The sequence below is a fragment of the Lepus europaeus genome, chromosome 3 (genome assembly GCF_033115175.1).
Source record: "Lepus europaeus isolate LE1 chromosome 3, mLepTim1.pri, whole genome shotgun sequence".
NCBI classification, from domain to species: Eukaryota; Metazoa; Chordata; class Mammalia; order Lagomorpha; family Leporidae; genus Lepus; species Lepus europaeus.
The window spans coordinates 99525447-99547170 of record NC_084829.1 but is presented as its reverse complement, the minus strand read 5'-3'; the positions used below and the strand labels follow the sequence as shown (position 1 = coordinate 99547170).

General features: G+C 37.1%; 1 protein-coding gene across 3 annotated transcripts in view; it reads right to left on the bottom strand.

The window, feature by feature from the left end:
• Positions 1-21724, bottom strand: part of GRIK2 (glutamate ionotropic receptor kainate type subunit 2) — a 727469-nt gene that overhangs the window by 397278 nt on the left and 308467 nt on the right. For all 3 annotated transcript variants that reach the window (XM_062187636.1, XM_062187637.1, XM_062187638.1), the window contains exons 4-6: positions 21217-21398; positions 14547-14600; positions 10311-10484 (exon numbers count right to left, since the gene is read on the bottom strand). In XM_062187636.1, coding sequence (XP_062043620.1) covers positions 10311-10484; positions 14547-14600; positions 21217-21398 — 410 coding nt within the window. The remainder of the gene's footprint in view (positions 1-10310; positions 10485-14546; positions 14601-21216; positions 21399-21724) is intronic.

Below are 21724 nucleotides of genomic sequence, written 5' to 3'. Positions count from 1 at the left end.
AAATACACCAAGATTTTGACATTGCTATGATATTGATTTTATTTTTATGATAATATACTACTTATAATTAAGAATCATTACTGTATGAGAAAGTGTTATGTGAATTGTCTATATTATTTGTAAAATGTTTTGTAATTGCAATATTTTTAAATATATTACCAATTTTCCATAAAGAAATTGTAAAATGAATGAGTCAACCTGCATCCAATTTTGGGGGAAAAAAAGCCCTTTCTGTCTTAGTGAAAAATCTCAGGTCTACTTCCAAAGTATTTTTATTCCATGATTTATTCATTAAAATAAGAAAATAATAATTAATATTTTAAATAACCAATATTGTTTAGATAAGCAATTTTAGATAAGCAATATTACCAAAGATAGCCTATCCAAATAAACTTATCTTCAGGCCAATTGTCTTAAAAGTTTTCTCACTGTTGGGCATTGCCTAAAAACTCCATTACAATATGGCATCTGGCGGATGTTCAAGGGGCGTGTCTGCGGCCGCTGCAGTTAAGCTACATAAGATCAGACCACCGGCAGGGATAGATCTGGACACATGGACAGTGTGTGATCCCTATACTTTGCTTAAGATGCCCCTGTGCATGGTCCACCCATGCCTGCATGACCTTTTCGCTGATTGGCTCCCCTACTGTGCATGTCTTTCGTAAGCTTTATAATCCTGTACACTTCCTCAGTGAAGCAGTTCCTGCTTCGACAGAACTCAAGGGTGCTTCCTGTGTGCTTAACCCGTTGACCTTACCTCTCCCGTTCGCCTTGTTGGGGAGTGCTTGTGCTGTCCCCTGCTGATCAGGGGCTAGCCTCAGGCTTAAGACCCCAACAAGTGGTACCCAGCATGGGGCACGATGGGCTCCAACGAGCCCTAAAAAAGGACTGACTCCAGCCAAAGTGAAAGTACCAGCAGATGTGGCTAAGTGAGTCTCTTGAGGTAAGGTATCCCCGAAAGGATGGGGCAATCTCATGCCAAGTTTGGTGACCCAGCACCTAAGGCGCTGAGATACATGCTAAAGATCGAGGCTTAAAGCCACACAAAAAATCTTGCACAACTAAGCCATTTAATATGAAACAGATGAGCTGGGTGGCCTTTGTTGAGGAATGTCAGGAGACTCATAAATCCCCAGAGGCAGTTGAAACTAAAGTAGAGCCTTCAGGTGTGGCGGTAACCCCTAAAGGCACAGAGCTGCCTCAACTCTCCGCGCCTCCAATTGCAAAGGGGACGTTCAGCCTAGTGCCTCCCATGTGGCCACCCCTTTATGGGTATTCCCCTCACTTGGATCACCTGCCACCATCTTGTAAACAGCATGCCTACCCAACCCCATGGCCAGTACTACTAGGCCCTGGCATGCACAGTCTTCCCTGTAAATGGGGGACCATGACCTTTCACTGCACTTTCTTCCAGTCAAAGTGGCCTGCTGCACCCATGCAGGCATGGCCAGATATCTCTAGGGAGAGCCCTCCCTAGGGCTGCTTTTTTCTCCCCATTTCCAATTCAATACCTCTCCTCACTGGGAGAGGGGAGAGAAAATGCCTTTGGCTACTAGTGGTCTTACCTAAGGAAGTGAAAACCTCAATCAATTAACCCTTTCCAACCTAATGGGTCTTTCTCTTTGCAGCTAATGAAACTTCCTCCAGCCCTACAGGAGTCTCTCATTCTCTGCCAATTTGTGTTTCCCTGTCCTAAGCAATGGGCTCCTACGCTGATGATCAGCTCTTTTCTGTGCTGTTGTAGCTGACTTATCTGATGAGAGTTGAAGGTTTCCTGTTTTATTGGATTTGTCTGTTTTTAATGTTTGAGTGATTACCTAACCCTAATCAGATCTAGCCCACAACCTTGGTTACAATGCTCAGGTTAAATGTACTAATATTTGGCTAAACAGTTTGACTCTCTAACAGTTTTAAATTCTAAACCGAGTCTTCCAACTTTGAGACTTCCAGTTGGATCCCTGGAACTAAAAAAGGATGAGTCTCTAAATTTGTAAAAGTACAACTGTTCTAGAAACTGTTCAGTGCAATAAAAGCATTCGATAAAATACAACACCCTTTCATGATGAAAACTCTAAGCAAACTGGGGATGGAAGGAACATTCCTCAATACAATCAAAGCAATTTATGAAAAACCCACGGCCAACATCCTATTGAATGGGGAAAAGTTGGAAGCATTTCCACTGAGATCTGGTACCAGACAGGGATGCCCACTCTCACCACTGCTCTTCAATATAGTTCTCAAAGTTTTATCCAGAGCTATTAGGCCTCAATTGCTATAAAAACAATCAAATACCTTGGAATAAACTTAACCAAGGACGTTAAAGATCTCTACGATGAGAATTACAAAATGTTAAAGAAAGAAATTGAAGAGGATACCAAAAAATGGAAAAATCTTCCATGCTCATGGATTGGAAGAATCAATATCATCAAAATGTCTATTCTCCCAAAAGCAATTTATACATTCAATGCAATACCAATCAAGATACCAAAGACATTCTTCTCAGATCTGGAAAAAATGATGCTGAAATTCATATGGAGACAGAGGAGACCTCGAATAGCTAAAGCAATCTTGTACAACAAAAACAAAGGTGGAGGCATCACAATACCAGATTTCAGGACATACTACAGGGCAGTTGTTATCAAAACAGCATGGTAGTGGTACAGAAACAGATGGATAGACCAATGGAACAGAATAGAAACACCAGAAATCAATCCAAACATCTACAGCCAACTTATATTTGATAAAGGATACAAAACCAATCCCTGGAGTAAGGACAGTCTATTCAATAAATGTTGCTGGGAAAATTGGATTTCCATGTGCATACTCATGAAGCAAGACCCCTACCTTTCACCTTACAAAAAATTCACTCAACATGGATTAAAGACTTAAATCTACGACCTGACACCATCAAATTATTAGAGAGCATTTGAGAAACCCTGCAAAATATAGGTACTGGCAAAGACTTCCTAGAAAAGACCCCAGAGGCGCAGGCAGTCAATGCCAAAATTAACTATTGGGATTGCATCAAATTGAGAAGTTTCTGTACTTCAAAAGAAATAGTCAGGAAAATGAGGAGGCAAACAACAGAATGGGAAAAAAATATTTGCAAACTACGCAACAGATAAAGCATTGATAACCAGAATCTACAAAGAAATCAAGAAACTACACAACATCAAAACAACCCACATAAGAGATGGGCCAAGGGCCTCAATAGACATCTTTCGAAAGAGGAAATCCAAATGGCCAACAGACACATGAAAAAATGTTCAAGATCACTAGCCATCAGGGAAATGCAAATCAAAACCACAATGAGGTTTCACCTCACCCTGGTGTGAATGGCTCACATTCAGAAATCTACCAACAGCAGATGCTGGTGAGGATGTGGGGAAAAAGGGACACTAACCCACAGTTGGTGGGAATGCAAACTGGTTAAGCCACTATGGAAGTCAGTCTGGAGATTCCTCAGAAAGCTGAACATAACCCTACCATACAACCCAGCCATCCCACTCCTTGGAATTTACCCAAAGGAAATTAAATTGCAAACAAAAAAGGGGTCTGCAACTTAATATTTATTGCAGCTCAATTCACAATAGCTAAGACCTGGAACCAACCCAAATGCCAATCAACAGTAGACTGGATAAAGAAATTATAGGACATGTACTGTATAGAATACTATACAGCAGTCAAAAACAATGAAATCCGGTCATTTGCAACAAGATGGAGGAATCTGGAAAACATTATGCTGAGTGAATTAAGCCAGTCCCAAAGAGACAAATATCATATGTTCTCCCTGATTGGCAACAACTAATTGAACACCAAAGGGGAAACCTGTTGAAGTGAAATGGAGACTATGAGAAACAGTGACTTGATCAGCTCTTGTCCTGACTGTTGATATACAATGTAATACTTTATCCATTTTAGTATTTTTTTTTTGTTTTGTTCTAGTACTAGTGGTTGAACTCTGTAATTAACACACAATTATTCTTAGGTGTTTAAATTTTAACTGAAAAGTGATCCCTGTTAAATTTAAGAGTGGAAAAAGAGAGGGAGGAGATGTACAATTTGGGACATGCTCAATCGGACTTGCCCCAAATGGTGGAGTTAGAAACATGCCAGGGGATTCCAATACAATCCCATCAAGGTGGCATGTACCAATGCCATCTCACTAGTCCAATTGATCAATTTCAGTTCACAGTTGATCACATTGATAGGTCTAAGAGTCAAAGGGATCACACAAACAAGACTAGTGTCTGCTAATACTAACTGATAGAATCAAAAAGGGAGAGAATGATCCATCATGGGAAGTGGGATACACAGCAGACTCATAGAATAGCAGATGTCCTAAACAGCACTCTGGCCTCAGAATCAGCCCTTAAGGTATTCGGATCTGGCTCAAGAGCCTATGAGAGTATTTCAGGCATGGAAAGCCAAGACACTCTGGAAAAAAAAAAAAGAAGACCTAAATGAAAGATCTCTGCAAGTGAGATCCCAATGGAAAGAACGGGGCCATCAAAGAAGGAGGTACCTTTCTCTGAAGTGAGGAGAGAACTTCCACTTTGACTATGACCCTGTCGGAATAAGATCGAAGTCAGCGAACTCAAAAGGCTTCCATAGCCTTGGCAACTCATGACTAGAGCCTAGGGAGATTACTGATGCCATAAACAAGAGTGTCAAATTGTTAAGTCAACAACAGGAGTCACTGTGTACTTACTTCTCATGTGGGATCTGTCCTTAATGTGTTGTCCAATGTGAAGTAATGCTATAACTAGTACTGAAACAGTATTTTACACCTTGTGTTTCTGTGTGGGTGCAAACTGATGAAATCTTTACTTAATATATACTAAATTGATCTTCTGTATATAAAGATAATTGAAAATGAATCATGATGAAGAATGGGATGGGAGAGGGAGTGGGAGATGGGAGGGGTGCGAGTGGGAGGGAAATTATGGGGAAGGAAAGCCATTGTAATCCATAAACTGTACTTTGGAAATTTATATTTACTAAATAGAAAAATTACTACTGTTTGAGTCAATTCAAATTATGCAAAGTGTATTAAAAGTTGTAACTGATGTCAGACCTATGTTGTATTCATGTTTTTGCTTTCCAGCTAGAGTGGTGTTATGAAAATGAGAGTAAATTCTGTGTATATAAGCCTTTTATGTTGCTAAAGTAAGCCAATACAGATTGGTTCAGAAAATTGGACTAATACAAATGCCCTTCAGTTTCCTTGGTTTGCTTGCTCACTTTTACATGTCTTTGATATGCTTTAAACTTATTCCTTTTACAGATCTGTTTTTGCAAAAACTGTAACATCTCTTTTTAACAGTGTCTGCCTAATTGTTTATGTGATGATTTCGTGTGCTAACTCTTATGTTCAAGGTTTTTTTATTTCTGGTTTATTTACAACAAGAGACCTAAAATTCATGTTCTGCCAAGGTAATCTATTGTTTACTGTCTCTGTTAAGTTGAGATTAATAAAAAAATTAAGTCTTAAAAAGCTATGTTAAATATCATTATAATTAAATCTGGTCTGAAAGTGTTAAAATCACCCTAACTAAATAAATGGCTATCATTTCAGATTTTTAAGAAATTATATTTTGACCAGATACTCTAAGTTCTCTTGGCACCCTTAACAGACTTTCTGAAAATCAAAGTTCTAAATTCTCTAAACTTTGGTATCTCCGGAGAGCCCCTGGTGATGTCAAAAGATTTATTTCTCATTAGCAGCAGAGATAATAAGCAAATGGGATGTTTAGATTAAAAGTGCTGCCAAGATGTAAAATAATTCAACACTCTACTAAAATTCCTCACAACCCACAAGTAGAAATAATCATCTAAAAACAAAATAAAATTTTAAAAGACCAACTTATAAAACAAAAAGGGAGAATCATACCCCTACAAGACCAGCTACGAATGGCCATGCTCACCTTAAATATTTTAAATTTTTTGAAACATCAGCCCTTGTCAGCCTTTCACAAACATTGGTCCTTCCAAGTACCCTACCTTTTGGTAAAATGGAAGGACCCACTAACGGGATGCTGGCAAGGACCAGACCCACTGATAAGTGCTGGTAGAGGATTTGGATGTGTCTTCCCTCATGGGAATTCCAATCCCATATGGGTACCTGCAAGAAACCTTAAATATCTCCCCTTTGCCAAAGAAGGTCACCCAGGAGGACCCCCTCCTGAGGAGTAATTTATCTTTTCTCTTACAGGGATGAAAAGACCATATTGGACTCTCTGCCTCATTGTGACTGGATCATCCATTCAGGACAAGATCAAGACCCTCCAAGAAGCTCTAGTTACCTGTGGTTGGGCCTTGGGGGATGGTTTCCTTATCTCCTCCCCTTTGTGGGCCCCTTGGTCTCCATTGTCCCTGTAAATTTGTTTAAGATCGAATCACTGTGGTCCAGTTAATGGTGGTCTGACAACAATATGCCACTCTTCAAAAACCGGTTATGCCGCTCTTTAAGCGCCAGATTGGGAACCCTATACATCCGCCCTTGGCCACTGCCAAGATGTAGAGGTATAATACATAATACCCTCAGTTGCTGAGGTGGTAGCCAATGACTGGTAAGATCCCCTGGAGCAGTCCTTAACAGCTGGAGTAGTAGTCAAAGACAGGTAAGATTCCCAGAGAGGGACAATCTAAGACAGACATGCTGCCTAAAGGACTGATCCCAGTCAGAGGGGAAGACCTAAGACAGGCATACTCTCTGCTCAGTTCCTCTTTCTCTCTTTAATATATAAAACAAAAAGGGGGAAATGTTGGGCATTGCCTAAAAACTCCATTACAATATGGCACCTGGCGGATGTTCAAGGGGCGTGTCTGCAGTTAAGCTACATAGGATCAGACCACCGGCAGGGATAGGTTTGCTTTAGTTCCAGACACATGGACAGTGCATGATCCCTATACTTTGCTTAAGATGCCCCTATGCATGGTCCACCCATGCCTGCATGACCTTTTCGCTGATTGGCTCCCCTACTGTGCATGTCTTTCGTAAGCTTTATAAGCCTGTACACTTCCTCAATGAAGTAGTTCCTGCTTCAACAGAAGTCACAGGTGCTTGCTGTGTGCTTAACCCGTCGACCTTACCTCTCCTGTTTGCCTTGTTGGGGAGTGCTTGTGCTGCCCCTGATGGTCAGGGGCTAGCCTCAGGCTTAAGACCCCAACATCTCACGGCTGTTGCCGTGGCTCACTAGGCTAATCCTCTGCCTGTGGCACCGGCACACCGGGTTCTAGTCCCTATTGGGGCACCGGATTCTGTCCCGGTTGCTCCTCTTCAAATCCAGCTCTCTGCTGTGGCCCAGGAAGGCAGTGGAGAATAGCCCAAGTGCTTGGGCCCTGCACCCACATGGGAGACCAGGAGGAAGCACCTAGCTCCTGGCTTTGGATCGGCCTGGCAGTGCGCCGGCCATAGCGGCCATTTGGGGGTGAACCAACAGAAGGAAGACCTTTCTCTCTGTCTCTCTCTCTCTCTCACTAACTCTTCCTGTCAAAAAAAAAAAAAAGTGTTCTCATGTAACTTTTCTAGGAAAATCTTTACACTTTTCAGATCCTTAAATAAAAGTATTTCAATAAAACTGTATGTCTTCTATGTGAGAACTTTCCATTTCTTATTTAAGATGTCACTTGAAAATTATTCTAGCACTACAGCAAAGGGAAAAGTGTTGCTTTGAACATTTAAAATTTCAAAATCCATGATCTATATGCAATGCTTAGAATTTTTAACAAAAAGGCTAATTTTTCTATCTATCCATTTTTTCACTTTCATTTATGTACTCTGTCCAAATCACCCTGTTTAAAAGGAGGATAGGATTCATGTCTATCTATAAAGATAGAACCCAAGCCTGTATGCTTCCTAACACCTTTTCTCCTTCTCCATATTTATTTATTTATTTATTTATTTTTTGCCAGGCAGAGTGGATAGTGAGAGAGAGAGAGACAGAGAGAAAGGTCTTCCTTTTTGCCGTTGGTTCACCCTCCAATGGCCGGTGCGAACCGCGCATCACGCTGATCCAAAGCCAGGAGCCAGGTGCTTCTCCTAATCTCTAATGCGGGTGCAGGGCCCAAGGACTTGGGCCATCCTCCACTGCCTTCCCTGGGCCATAGCAGAGAGCTGGCCTGGAAGAGGGGCAACCAGAATAGAATCCGGCGCTCCGACCGGGACTAGAACCCGGGGTGCCGGCGCCGCAAAGTGGAGGATTAGCCTGTTAAGCCACGGCGCCGGCCTTCTCCATATTCTAGAGGTTAATTTTCTCCAGAAGCCTCTACTCTATGCAATAAGTTACTATACCTTCCCTTGTATTTATATGTCTTTCAGTAGTCCATTTAAGTTACTGCAACTTAGGGAATACTTCATTTCAGGTAATGAATTACAGAGTCATACAGACACATGTAGAGTTACAAAGAGAATATCAAAGTAAAACTGCATAATTTTTATAATTCTCACATGTAAAGAGGCACACTACTGTTTGGATATTTCAATGGAAGACTTAAAGTATAAAACTGTTAAGCTTGCCATGATCTCTACTGATTTACTAAATCATTCAATAATATTTTTTATATCTTTTGAAATTAAAGAAACATAAGGAGAGGTAGAAAGAATATATAAGAATATACATATTAATATAATAACAGCTTAAAGGATCATATACATTTAAATTAAAAATAGTTATTTTAAGTTTGATATATCATCTTCTATCTGGTAGTAAAATGAAATATTTGTAATTTTCTTTCTAGGTTGTATTTTATTATAAATATATATTACTTTGGAAAATTATGTTTATCTTTAAGAGACTTTCAAATGTTTCTTAGGTTAAGACCAAATTATTAGAAGATGTCAACTATCTCTTTGAATGAAAAGGGATAAAATTCCCTTTATTTATTTTAAAAATGGATGTGTATATAAGATACTTTAAATTTTAATAGATTATTTTTCTCAATAAAAGGAAACAAAATGTCTTTACTTTTTTCCATTAGAAAGTTAATGCCTTCAGAGGTAACCCTCTAGGGCCAGGGTTATGGCACAGTGACTTAAGCTGCTTTTTGTGATTCTGGTATCCCATGCTGGAGGTTAGTATGAGTCCTGGCTGTTCCACTTACCATCCAGTTCCCTGCTAATGAGCCTGGAAAGAAATAGAGGATGCCCAAGTGCTTGGGTCTCTGACACTATGTGGGAGACTCCAATAGAGTTCCTGGCTCCTGGCTTTGGCCTGGCCCAATTTCGACTGTTGTGGCCATTTGTGGAGTGAACCAGTGGGTGGAAGATCTCTTCTATTTTATGTCTCTCCATATTTCTGTCACTCTTTCAAATAAATAAAATAAATATATATTTCTTAAAAAACCAGGTTGGTATGACCTGATATATATAAATATTATCCAAATTATGAACCCTTTTCTGAATTTAGTATAATTTGGTCTGCAGAAACATCTATGTAATGAAAAATCATAAGGTATTCATAATTTGTTTAAATGGTATAGTATAACTTTGGATGAGCCTACAAGTTAGCCATTAACCATAAGTAGTGATGAAGCAAGTTTATCTGACTACAACTAATATGAAACAAAAAACACGATGTCAAATACATAGCAACATAGAAAGTCTTAATGGAAAAATACTATGCAAAATATCTGAGTTACAATTTTTTATATTGACTACCACTTTAAATAATTGTATTTTTATATAGTAGCGTAAATAAACAAACTATAAACATTGACAATTACCTGTCTTTTCAGTGAAATGCTTTTAACACAGCCATTAGGAAGTTCAAAATTAATATGTGCCTTTTGTGTTAGATTTTCATTGGTAGCATTGGTAAAAACAACTAAAGTTACACAAGAAGATATCCTTCTCTTACAGTTAGTGCATTAATACAGTTTCAAGGAAATTAAGCCAGGACTTGAAAATTATAAATGTGGTTATTGGTGAGTCTGCAGCCTTAGAGAACAAGTAAGCTCAGGGGAGAATTTTGTGTGATATGATGAACAGTCAGAAGTGTATCTTTCAGATTAATTTTTGTTCAGTCTCTCTTTTATCTTATATATGATGCCAATTAACTTTATAGAAATCCCTGTAACATAGTAATACTGATGATGGTTGTACTTTCTTTTGAGATACTTGAATGAAAATGTAAATTTGTCATATGAAATTGATTTAGAAAATTATAAATAGAATTATTTGCAATAGAAGCTCTAATACCATGCCTTTAATGACAAACAATTAAACTGAGGTATTGAGTCAGAGGTTTAGTTATTTATGCAATACTATTTAGAAACACACAAACTAGTCTTTAAGTGGGTTTTCATACCGTCATAAATCCATCCAGCAAACCTGAATCGGGTTTCGGAGGAGCCTGCAACCGTTCCATCGACCATTTTTCAATAATGGAAGAAACTTGGGTATTTTCTGTGTTTAATATTCTGAACCCTGTCATGTTAACACCACTGTATCTGTAGGGCTCTACATCAAGAGCGAAGAGATCCTGAAAGACAAATTTCACTGTGTCACCATTAACAAAGTATATTCATTGGCATGCATTATCGAAAATCACTCATTCTTGTTTCCTTTAGGATACTTAACATTGTTGTGTCTCAAGTGATGCTAAGCACCACAAATCACCAAGGTTTTCGTAGATTTCTTCAGATTTTGCAATACAAATAAATATGCTCCATACATAAATGTGTGTATTAAAGTTAAACCAATGGAACACACAGTCTTTTCTTGCATAAGCTTTCTTCTCCACCTTCAACTATCAGGGGTATATTTCAATGCCTGCTTCCTTGATTGCTTATTGCCATTTAGAAGTCTTATTTTGTCAAAGTTTTTGGATTTTAAGAGGAAAGTCATGAAACGTGGCATGTAACTAAAGTTAATGAAAAAGTTAAGAAGACAACCCTTTTTGGTTGCAAATACCTTGTGGTTCCTTTGTTTTATGCCCTATTCAGCAACTTTATCATAAAGTTACTCTTTCCAGTTTGCATACCCTGAATGTTTTTACTTTGCCCTTTAGTTTTCCCAGAAGACAGAGGGCTATCCCTATTGAGGGAATCGGTTGTAACCATGAGAATGTGCAACACATGGGACTCTTGCTCTTTTTCTTGCTGGCATTAGTGAACACTCAGATATTATGGACAACATTGAGATGCAAGGCAAGATAAATGCCACTGGTCCTGTGCACATCTTGCATTAACTCATACTGTTACACAAACTAGACAGCAGGAATAAAATGCAGTGGAAAGTAACTAGCATTAGCCTGAGCTGTGCTGCAAAAAATAGTATAAACCTTTAGGTTTTTATTTTTTAGTACTTAAAATATGGACAAGGAGACAATGTATTCAAAGGGTTAAAAATGCAATGTATACTAAAGGATCAAAGTAGAAATGATAGAAGTCAGTAACAAGACAGGTCACTTTCATTTTTTGTCAGGAAAAACTTCACAGAACAGATGGAATCTGAGATGTGATGGAGCTCAGAATGTTATCCTAAATATGTGCCTTGGTATACTGAGTATTTTAAAGGGAAGGAAATTGAGAAAACTGCAGAAGCAAGAAGGTTACTCTCTAACCTTCTCCCACCTTCATTCTCTGAAGCAGGCCATAAAAGAATTTCCTGACCCACATTGCTTGAAAGTAGGTCCTAAGTCTCTAATCCAGAGATTCTGTCCTAAACCTGGAGACCAACAAGAATATGAAAAGACATGTTTTGATTCCTTTTCTCCACCAGTTTATTACCATTAGATAATAATCCCCTTTGTTTAATCATCTATCTACACAGCTGTCCACTCTTCACCAAACCAAATAATATAGATAATTTCATAATTTCTTCATTTCCAAAGGTTCCCACAGCATATACAATTTATATTAAATAAATTTGAATGACTTTATCTTGTTAATCTGTGTTTTGTTATAGAGATTTTAATATAAATCTTGTGATTGTTGAGAAAAAGAAATCTTTTTTCCCCTAACACTGCTGTTAATGAACTATCAGTTTACTGATAGGCAAAAAGGCATTGAAATGTGAGTAGAGACACAAAAATTAGAAACATAATATGAGGGGTCAGAAGGATTAATAGGCAGACAAGTTGGCCCCAGTGGAAATTAGGGTACAAAATGCTTGCTTCCCCAAAAGTTACCTTTAGCAAGATTAAAAGTGCAAGCTTCGTACCTTAGAAGCTTCCAATTTCATCTTGAGAATAGCAGGGTGACTCCACCCTTTTGAGCTACCAGTTTATTGTAAAACAAATTAGGTATCCCACATTTCTGATGGCTCTTTTGTTTTATCCTGAGCAAGCCAGACAGGGTAAAATGATTGCAAATCAGGTCTTTCCATGTTTTTTTTCCCACCTTGTAACTGAATTTCAAGCTGATATTTATATTTTTCTTCCCCAAAATTGTGCTTAGAGACCCCAGTATCACTGGCCACTTCCAGTTTTCCTTCTCTTGGAGCCCTCACCATGCCACTGTGGCTGGAGGTCTCCGACTTAAATAAATCTTGCTTTTAAATCTTTGCCTTGTGTGCTTGAAAATTTTTCCATGTGAGACAAAGAACTTAGACAATATTTTCTCCACTGCCATTTCACCCATAACAATAAAATCTAATAAAAAAAAAAAACTGACATCCAAATCATTTGAGTATAAAAAAGACTTTATATAAGAATTTGTGTTTTTCTAAATCATGATTCTTCAGCAAATGAATTTTAAACTCATTATAATCTTAAAGTTCTTTTCAAAGTGACTCTTTTCTTAGGGCCTCTAATAATGACTCTGTCCTTGGCTTTAGATCCTGTAAGTTTAAACTGCTTGTTAGATTCATTTTTTCCAGACTTAAAAAGTAAAATTCTAGGTGGCCATGCACATGAAACCTCCAAGGGAAGCAGTTTCTGCAAGCTTGCACTGCATCCCCCTGGAGAAGTCACCTTCTGCTGAGAAGCCACCTCCTGCTGCAACCCTGACTTGACTCCCCTTCCCAAAGACACCCCTTTTCAACATGAAGCAGCCAGAGTGATCATCGCCCAGTTCCCCCTAACAGATGTTAGGGTTTCCATCTTCGGGAGGAGGGAATGTGAAGAGTCAGATGGGTTAATAGATAGTCAGGGGATCCCAGTGCAATTTAGGGTATAAAATATTTGCTTCCTTCCTCAAAAAGTTATCCTTAGCAAGAAGAAACAGGCCACCCTCCTTTCTTTGGAATCTCCAAATTTACCATGAGACTAGCAAGGGAGCTCTTCCTGAGCTCACAGTTTATTTTGAAAACAAACACTTAATGTGCTGTACATTGTGATTTAATGCTATAACTAGTACTCAAACAGTATGTTTCACTTTGTGTTTCTATGTGGGTGCAAACAGTTGAAATCTTTATACTAAATTGATCTTCTGTATATAAAGAGAATTGAAAATGAATCTTGATGCAAATGGAAGGGGAGAGGGAGCGGGAGAGGGGAGGGTTGCGGGTGGGAGGGAAGTTATGGGAGGGGGAAGCCATTGTAATCCATAAGCTGTACACTGGAAATTTATATTCATTAAATAAAAGTTAAAAAATAAAATAAAATAAAAAAAAGTGAGTGTAATATAAAAATCAAAAAAAAAAAAAAAAAAAAAAAAAAAAGAAAACAAGTTACCTACCCCACCCTTAACAGGATAGACAGGATGGAGAATTATAAATGAGGTCTTTTGATGGGGTTTTGTCCCTGCCTGGTAACTGAATGCCAATTTGATTGTCAAGTGCTTCCCCCCCCCCCCCCCCCGAAATTGTACTTAAGAAACCCACTGCCACCAGTCCCTTTGGGTTTATTCCCCTCTTGGAAGCCCCCCTCCATGCTGCTCTGGCTAAAGGCCTTCGACTCTAACAAATACTTTGAAATCTGTTTGCCATCTGCTTGGAAATTCTTCCATGTAGGACAAAGAATTGAGCTAACCATAATTTCTCCAGCACCGTTTTCTCACAACATTTTGAGGGACCTGAACTGTGGCATAGAAGTTAAAGCCACCTCCTGGAGCTCTGGCTCTGGCATCCCATATGGGGACTGGTTCGAGTCCTGGATGCTTCATTTCCAATTCAGCTCTCTGCTATGGCCTGGGAAAGCAGTAGAAGATGGCCCAAGTCCTTGGGCCCCTGCACCCACATGGGAGACCCAGAAGAAGCTCCTGGCTCCTGGCTTCGGTTCAGTGCAGCTCCAGCCATTGCGGCCAACTGGGGAGTGAATCAGTGGATGGAATTCCTCTCTCATTCTCTCTACCTCTCCTTTTCTCTATGTATAACTCTGACTTCAAATAAATAGTCTTTAAAAAAAACTTATATGAAGAAATGTAAAAATAAAACAATTTTGAATTTATTTCTGAAATATGATTCAAAATCATCAGCTTCACACCAAGAATTATTAGTTCTCTCAGATGCTAATTCTTTTGGGGTCTTATAAAAATACAATTAAGTGACTACAAAGGTATCACTCACTATATTACCTATTCTCACTCAAAAACACATTTTTCATCCTAAAAGTCATGATCAAACATAGAGTGTTATCTTTATGCTTTAATCAATTACTTACCAGAGTGGTAAAGATGTAATGATAGTATTCTGTCATCATTCCCATAGCTAATGCCTAAGAAATAAAAAAGATCAATATTATTAAAGGTACACATTATATGAAATACATTATGTCAATAAGGCACATGAGAACAAAATTGTAGAATATAATGAGCAATCAATCTACACTATTCATGTTACATCAAAATTGGGCTAAACTAAATCTTTTCCTAGTAGTTAAAGAAGATTAAAGGCTACTGAAGGAATTTCTAAAGTAATTCTCTTACTGGAAACACTATTATTTGAATGTTTGCAATTGTAAATCTTAGGGCTATACATACTAAAGGAGTCATTAAATTTGACAGGAAACCCAAATTAGTACATCTTGTTCATTATATTTGTAATGCCTTAACTACAAATGTCCTAATGAAGAATGACTTTTATTTCGGTGAACAGTATTACTAAGGAAAAAAGTGTGGCAAAGATCATTACCAATAGGTATTTTCTTTAGCACTTTACAGACAATTCCTTAGAAAGGAAATGTAAACTACCAGTCTCCTCAAAAAGTACAGGTAAGTAAAGAAATGTTTTTGTTGCAAATTACTATATTTTGTTTCACTCTTTCATAGTCCTCATCAATTTTAGACTATCAATCTTAAAAAGACCCTTGGATTAGAATTTGACGTGTCCATGTCACTTTCTCCCCTGGAATTGTAGAATGCTTTTGAAATAGCTCATCAGTGAATAGCAATTGCCAATGATAATTGAAAAACAACAAATTTTCAAGCTGAATTGAGAACTCCTAGTAGGAAATATATATTCTCTGGATATTCAATACTCTTTCACAGGTCAGTAACTATATAAACTCACTAAGTAGCTGCCCCAAATACACCCTATGTATTTTATGTTCAGAAAAGTATCTTGGGCACATATTAGCATTAATGAATTTTGTAGGAAAAAAATGTAGTTCAACAATATGAATTTTTCAATTAAGAATAGATATATTATTGAAAATTTTTTAACAAATAAAATATATAAAGGGGGGGAACTTTAGTTCATGAAAGGTAACATCAAAAAATTGAGTATAGAAAGGAAATTTATAAGCTGAATCACCAAATAATATATTGAAGAGAAATTATTACATAAACCAAGAGCATTCTAACTTTTAAAAATGTACAGTCATGGCCAGCGCTGTGGCTTAACAGGCTAATCCTCCGCCTTGTGGCGCCAGCACACCGGGTTCTAGTCCCGGTTGGGGCACCGGATTCTATCCCGGTTGCCCCTCTTCCAGGCCAGCTCTCTGCTATGGCCCAGGAAGGCAGTGGAGGATGGCCCAGGTGCTTGGGCCCTGCACCCACGTGGGAGACCAGGAGAAGCACCTGGCTCCTGGCTTCAGATGGGCAAGATGTGCCGGCCGCAGCGGCCACTGGAGAGTGAATCAACGGCAAAAAGGAAGACCTTTCTCTCTGTCTCTCTCTCTCACTATCCACTCTGCCTCTCAAAAAAAAAAAAAAAAAAAAAGTACGGTCAGGGTAAATACATTGATCTCTTTAAACATTTAACCTTTTTATTATAAATAATCCATTTAATTATGTAAGGTAAGGTTTCTTTTCATTTCTTTCAGTAGTTCTTGATATAAACAGAACAGATTTCATACACTTCACTGGTATAGTTCCAAGAAGACAACTACACTTCCCTCCCTCTTCCTCTTCCTCCATCCCCTGATCCCCTTCTCTTCCTCTCCTCTCTTCCTTTCCTCAGTTTTTGCAAAGACATAATTTTTACCCACTCTATAGTCATAGGCTTCATTCACCGCTAAGCATAATATTCTACAAGTGAAAAATAGGAAGACCACAATTCCATAGGACTATAAACAAGGGTTACAAATGACAATCACATTGTAAATGTCTGTTTCATTCCTATACATTTTTCATATTCTATATTAATTGCCACATATCAGAGAAAATATAAATGTGCCTTTTTGAGACTGGCTTATTTCACTAAACATAATAGTTTCCAATTTATGCTGAAAACATCTCAAATGCTCTTCTATGGTTTTTTTTTTTTTTTTTTTGGACAGAGAAATATACATTATGTTAACCTTATCTATAGCCACTAAGTTATGCAAGAACTCCTGCACTTCTTATCTTATGGAAAATATGAGGCAATTTCTCTTATTACACAAAGATCTGCAAAATTATCTATTGTTGTAAAAGACATTCAGTGCTTCTAATGAATATGTACAGAAGGTTCCCACTCTAAGAAACACTCAGTAACAGTTGGATGTTATCCTTGTCAATGTTTTATAATTTATGAAGTCTATAGCTTTAGAAATACAGATGCATAACTATAAATATTATTATGGTCATTTTACAAGTGAGAAAACTAGGATAAAATAAATAAATAAATAAATTGCCCAATTTTGTGAAAAAGTGAGTAGACATGTGTCTCCATATGTTAGAGTTTGGATTAGAATATGATTTACTCCACTTTATAAATTGAAAGTATTTCATATCCCAAAAATATAATTCCATTCAGAACTTAGGCATTCTAATTCCTGTGTCTTGCTTGATAATTTAAAACCTGCGCACCTTAGGTATATACAATTCTGATTTGGTGGCAGGGATGGGAGGGAGTGAGGAGATGGTGGGGCAATGAGTGGTTTGCCTAGGACATAGATGTTTTGTACTGGCCAAAGGTTTCTTCTTTATCAACTTGAGAAGTAATGTATCTATGCAGGATAACTGGAATCTGTTTGTGGCTTTCATTAAACTCTCAGCCTTCGATTTTGCAAACAAAAATCAATTAAATGCTATGATGCACAATCTTAAAAAAAGCTAATAGATATAGAGAAGGCTAGTTATTTTTTATTAAGTGCCAACACTTTAGCCTTATTTACAAAAATGAACAACAAGAATACTCTTCTGAGAGATTAGTGAATAATTTCCAGTATAATTAACAAAAAAAAATGTTGTTTTGGGCTTGTTAATTGTAGAATCATGTCTAGCTATTATCTCTCAATGAAATGTGTGCTAAACTCAAACCACATGAAAAGGAATAAAATCAGTATCTTTTTATACACAAATAATGTGGGTGACTTCAATGGAAAATTTGTGCTGGAATGAAATAGCACAAATTAATTTTTCAAAATCAAAATATTTAAAAATCACACATTAAGCTTGTCTAGTGTTAGCACTGCTCTATGACATATTAACATAGGCCATTATGAAAGCCAGTTTATCTTTCTGGTTAATTCTGTAAAGTATAATGTTCAAGGCTAACAATGAGAGTGGAGGCAGTAGAGGCCTCTATACCTATTTCTTTAAGTTTTATTCTATTTTCTCCTGCTGGAAAATATGAGTTTGATTGCATTTGCTTTTATATTTTTTTCAGGCTGGAAGTTTTTTCATATGCACTTGTCTAGTCTTTGAAGTTGTTGCTTATTATTGTTTTATCTGTGATTGAATAACCTTCTGAGATTTTATACCTCAGAACATTGAAACCAGACCCCTAGACAGTGCTTTGGATGTAAATACTAGATAGCCATCATGTCCTAGCCTACCACAGCCTCTCAGCCTCACTTTCTTATCTTAAAGTTGTCTTCTTCTATGTTTATGATTGTGAATTAAATCTACCACTTACTAAAATTAATTTCCTGAGTTGAGGGAGTGATACAGCCAGCTCTAGAATGTCCCCATTCACCAGACCCATGAGGTTATTTACTTCTTCTATAGGTTAACAGCTTGATGTTTGGTAGTGTCTTTAGGGGTTTCTGTTCTAGGAACCCCAGCCTTCTACCAAATAGTAACTACCACCAGCATGTAGCCCCTAGACTCACTGGAATCTATTTGATCATTATCCAAAGTCCCTAAAGAATTCAACGTCACCAACCAATCAAAGGAAGACAATAAGTGCTGCAGACCAATCAGGAACTTGGACATGAGCTGAATATGCATGTCTCAGGCCCAACTTCAATATGTAATCAATAGATGCCTGGCTCCCCTATTTTATTCACCACCTGGTCGTTAGTAAATGCCTATTAGGTGAGTGGACCAAGTTTGGGGGTTTCAAATGCAATTCCTACTGTCAGGTTTGGAAGTGTTCTATAATACTGTCTTGGCTCTGGCCTAGGGTATTCTCTGTAGAAAATCTGATGGAGATGGAACCACCTGCTACTGAGGCATGTAAATCAATAAGTACACACTCAGCTGCCCTAAAAGGAAATGTAGTCAGCCCCAAACTCTACTCACTTTTACAGCATTCAGGCAGCTTCAGATTCACTGTTCATCAATATTTAGTAAAAGCTCAGTTTAAATAAGTCAAATAAATTAAACAAATGAGGTGAACCTGAATAAATCCATGTATTTTTCTGGGTATTTTAATACTCATTTTGAGTGAAGCCCAATGAGCTGAACGTTCATCTGTTTTTGCTATTCAACTCTTATACTATCTCTTTAGAGTTCCAAGATAAGCCAGTGTTGAGTAAGTTCAATAAATTTTCCTAAATCATAAAATAGATCCCTATTAAAGATACTGCTGCATGTACTAGAAGGAAGCTATTTCCATTATTTCTGAATTGAGTTTTATAATAACTGAACTCCAAATGTGAGAAAAATGCAATCTGGAACCAGGTAAGCTTAAAAAATCACCATATCTGTGTTCCTTCAGTGTTAACCTCAGAGCATACATTCTGTAATGTCACTCTGACTTCATCTAAACTTTCATATTCTCATATTATTTTTGTTTTGATTTCCCATCCACTAAATTTGTTAAACATTTGTATTTTATCTGTCACATATATTAAATTTTGTTTTCATTACATAAACAGAACCAATTACACATAAGAAAACAAGTGTAAAAAGTGGATAAATGCAATATGAAGCAGAAAGCAAATTCTGTTATTGAGTATTCACATCTTGCAGTTGGCAAAATCAGTTACAGTTCATTCTTTAGAGCACAGACAGTTGATCATTTATAAACTTGTTAGAAGCCTAGAGAAAGCAGAACAAAGCTTGGTCAATGAAACCAAGTGCTACTCAGTCGAGGAAGAGAGGGCTATCCAAGTCTGTGTACTCAAAAGAAAATCAAAAATTAAGAATCTGTAGAGGCTGGCACTGTGGCACAGTAGGTTAATCCTCCACCTGCAGTGGCAGCATCCCACATAGGTCCAGGTTGCTCCTCTTCTGATTCAGCTCTCTGCTAAGGCCTGGGAAAGCAGTAGAAGATGGCCTAATCACTTGAATCCCTGCACCCACATAGGAGACCCAGAAGAAGCCAGGCTCCTGGCTTCAGAGTGCTCAGCTCTGGCCGTTGTGGTCATGTGGGGAGTGAACCAGCAGATGGAAGACCTTTCTCTCTCTTTCTCTCTCTCTCTCTCTGTCTCATTCACTGTCTGTAACTCTACCTCTTAAATAAATAAAATATTTTTAAAAATTATGTAAAAAATAAATCCTGACTTTATATTATAATGGTTAACTCATTGCATCATTTTATTCATTACAAGACATTTTATTTTCCAAAACTAAAATAGATAAATAAATTAAAACCCTCACATACTTAACTACCCAAACATAAAACCAGATCAATTTTCAAAACCCAATTAAATATTTTACTGTAGTGAAACCGATGTTCATACTGGAACATTGAACAAACATCTGCTTAATAAACTAGCCATGTTATAACACACATTTACCATTAGTAGTTCCAGTTAATGAGATATAATTTCACATCTGAATCTGTGTGACTCTACAATAGAGACAATTTATTCTATACATGAGAACGTTTATAGTTGACTAATCCCAAGCCACTATGCTGTTAAACTAGTGTGCATAAAAAAAAGCCAAAGAAACAAAATCAAAAGTTTTTGTTTTCAGTTTTATAATTATTTACAGGGTACAATGTGATGTTTCAGCACATTTACCAGGCTGTACTACAAGATAAGTGCATGGCCTTGTGTGAGCCATTTAATTCCCAGCTCTAGTTTCCATATCTATAAGATATGAACTCATAATAATTCCTGTTATCCAGTTTGCTGTTAGATCTGAATAGTGCTGATATAACATTAAAGGGTTTTGTTGCTACAAATTGATTCACTTGATTGATTCAGAAATATCTTTTTAAGTAGGCAGTGCTTTATCCTTGAATGATTACTTGTTAACATCACTGAGTGGTATATGAATCCCTCTGTTATTGTTTTGCTATTTGGTTTGCTCCCATTAATCATTCTGAGACTAAGTTTGTCTGTAAAAAAGTGAAAGTCTTTATTTCTTCAGTTGGGATGATGATGAAATAAGATCAAATATATAAGGTATCTCATAGTAGACATCAGTTAAATAGTCAATTTATTTTAGCTTCTTTGTACTGGCAGATTGTAACTGATGAGTTGCTTTGTTCATTTCAGCACAAAACAGAAATATCTATCTCATTAAAAAGTCATTCACAAAACCATATTGCAGTCATTTGAAATAACATCAAAATGCAATCTGCTTGGAAGATTATCAATATTTGCATTACCTTTCCTGTAAGACAACTAATTAAAAGTAATTTTCAGATTTGTTTCATAAAATTACATGAAGGTGTTTGTTGAAGGAATTGATATCTTTAATTGACTTTGTAATAATAAGAGTTTGATTTTAACAAAGATCATACTAAGTTTATAAAGAAACTAAGAATTTGAGCACTTTAAAGATTACCTGTTTTAAAATGCCTGCTGCCATTTCATGGCTACAGTCAAAGATGACATGGAACTCCTTGCCTCTTTTCATTTCTTTTAGTAAGGGTTTTGCATCTTTTGTATCAGCAGGTAGTTGACGAATTTTAAGTCGAAGATTATACCTTGATGGAGCTTTGATGAGCTCTTGCAAACGAATGAGACCTTTAATTAAAAAGGAAACAAAAGAATATTAGAGATAAAACAGACTAGGTCATAGCACTATAAAACTATTGCATGATTTTATTGACCATATTTAAATGCATTACAGGTTAGAAACATTGAAATCATTATTTGGCAGAACTTTGGATCCTCTGTAATTTTTGTTAAAATAACTTCTCAGGATTCTTAAGGTTTTTTACAAATGACTGTAAGTTCATATAATAAATACATAAAAGAATATAGAATGAAATATATCTTTCCATACTTCAATTTCAACTATAGTGAGTTGTTTGTTAATAAGGTTGAAATGATTCTGCTAGAACACTTTC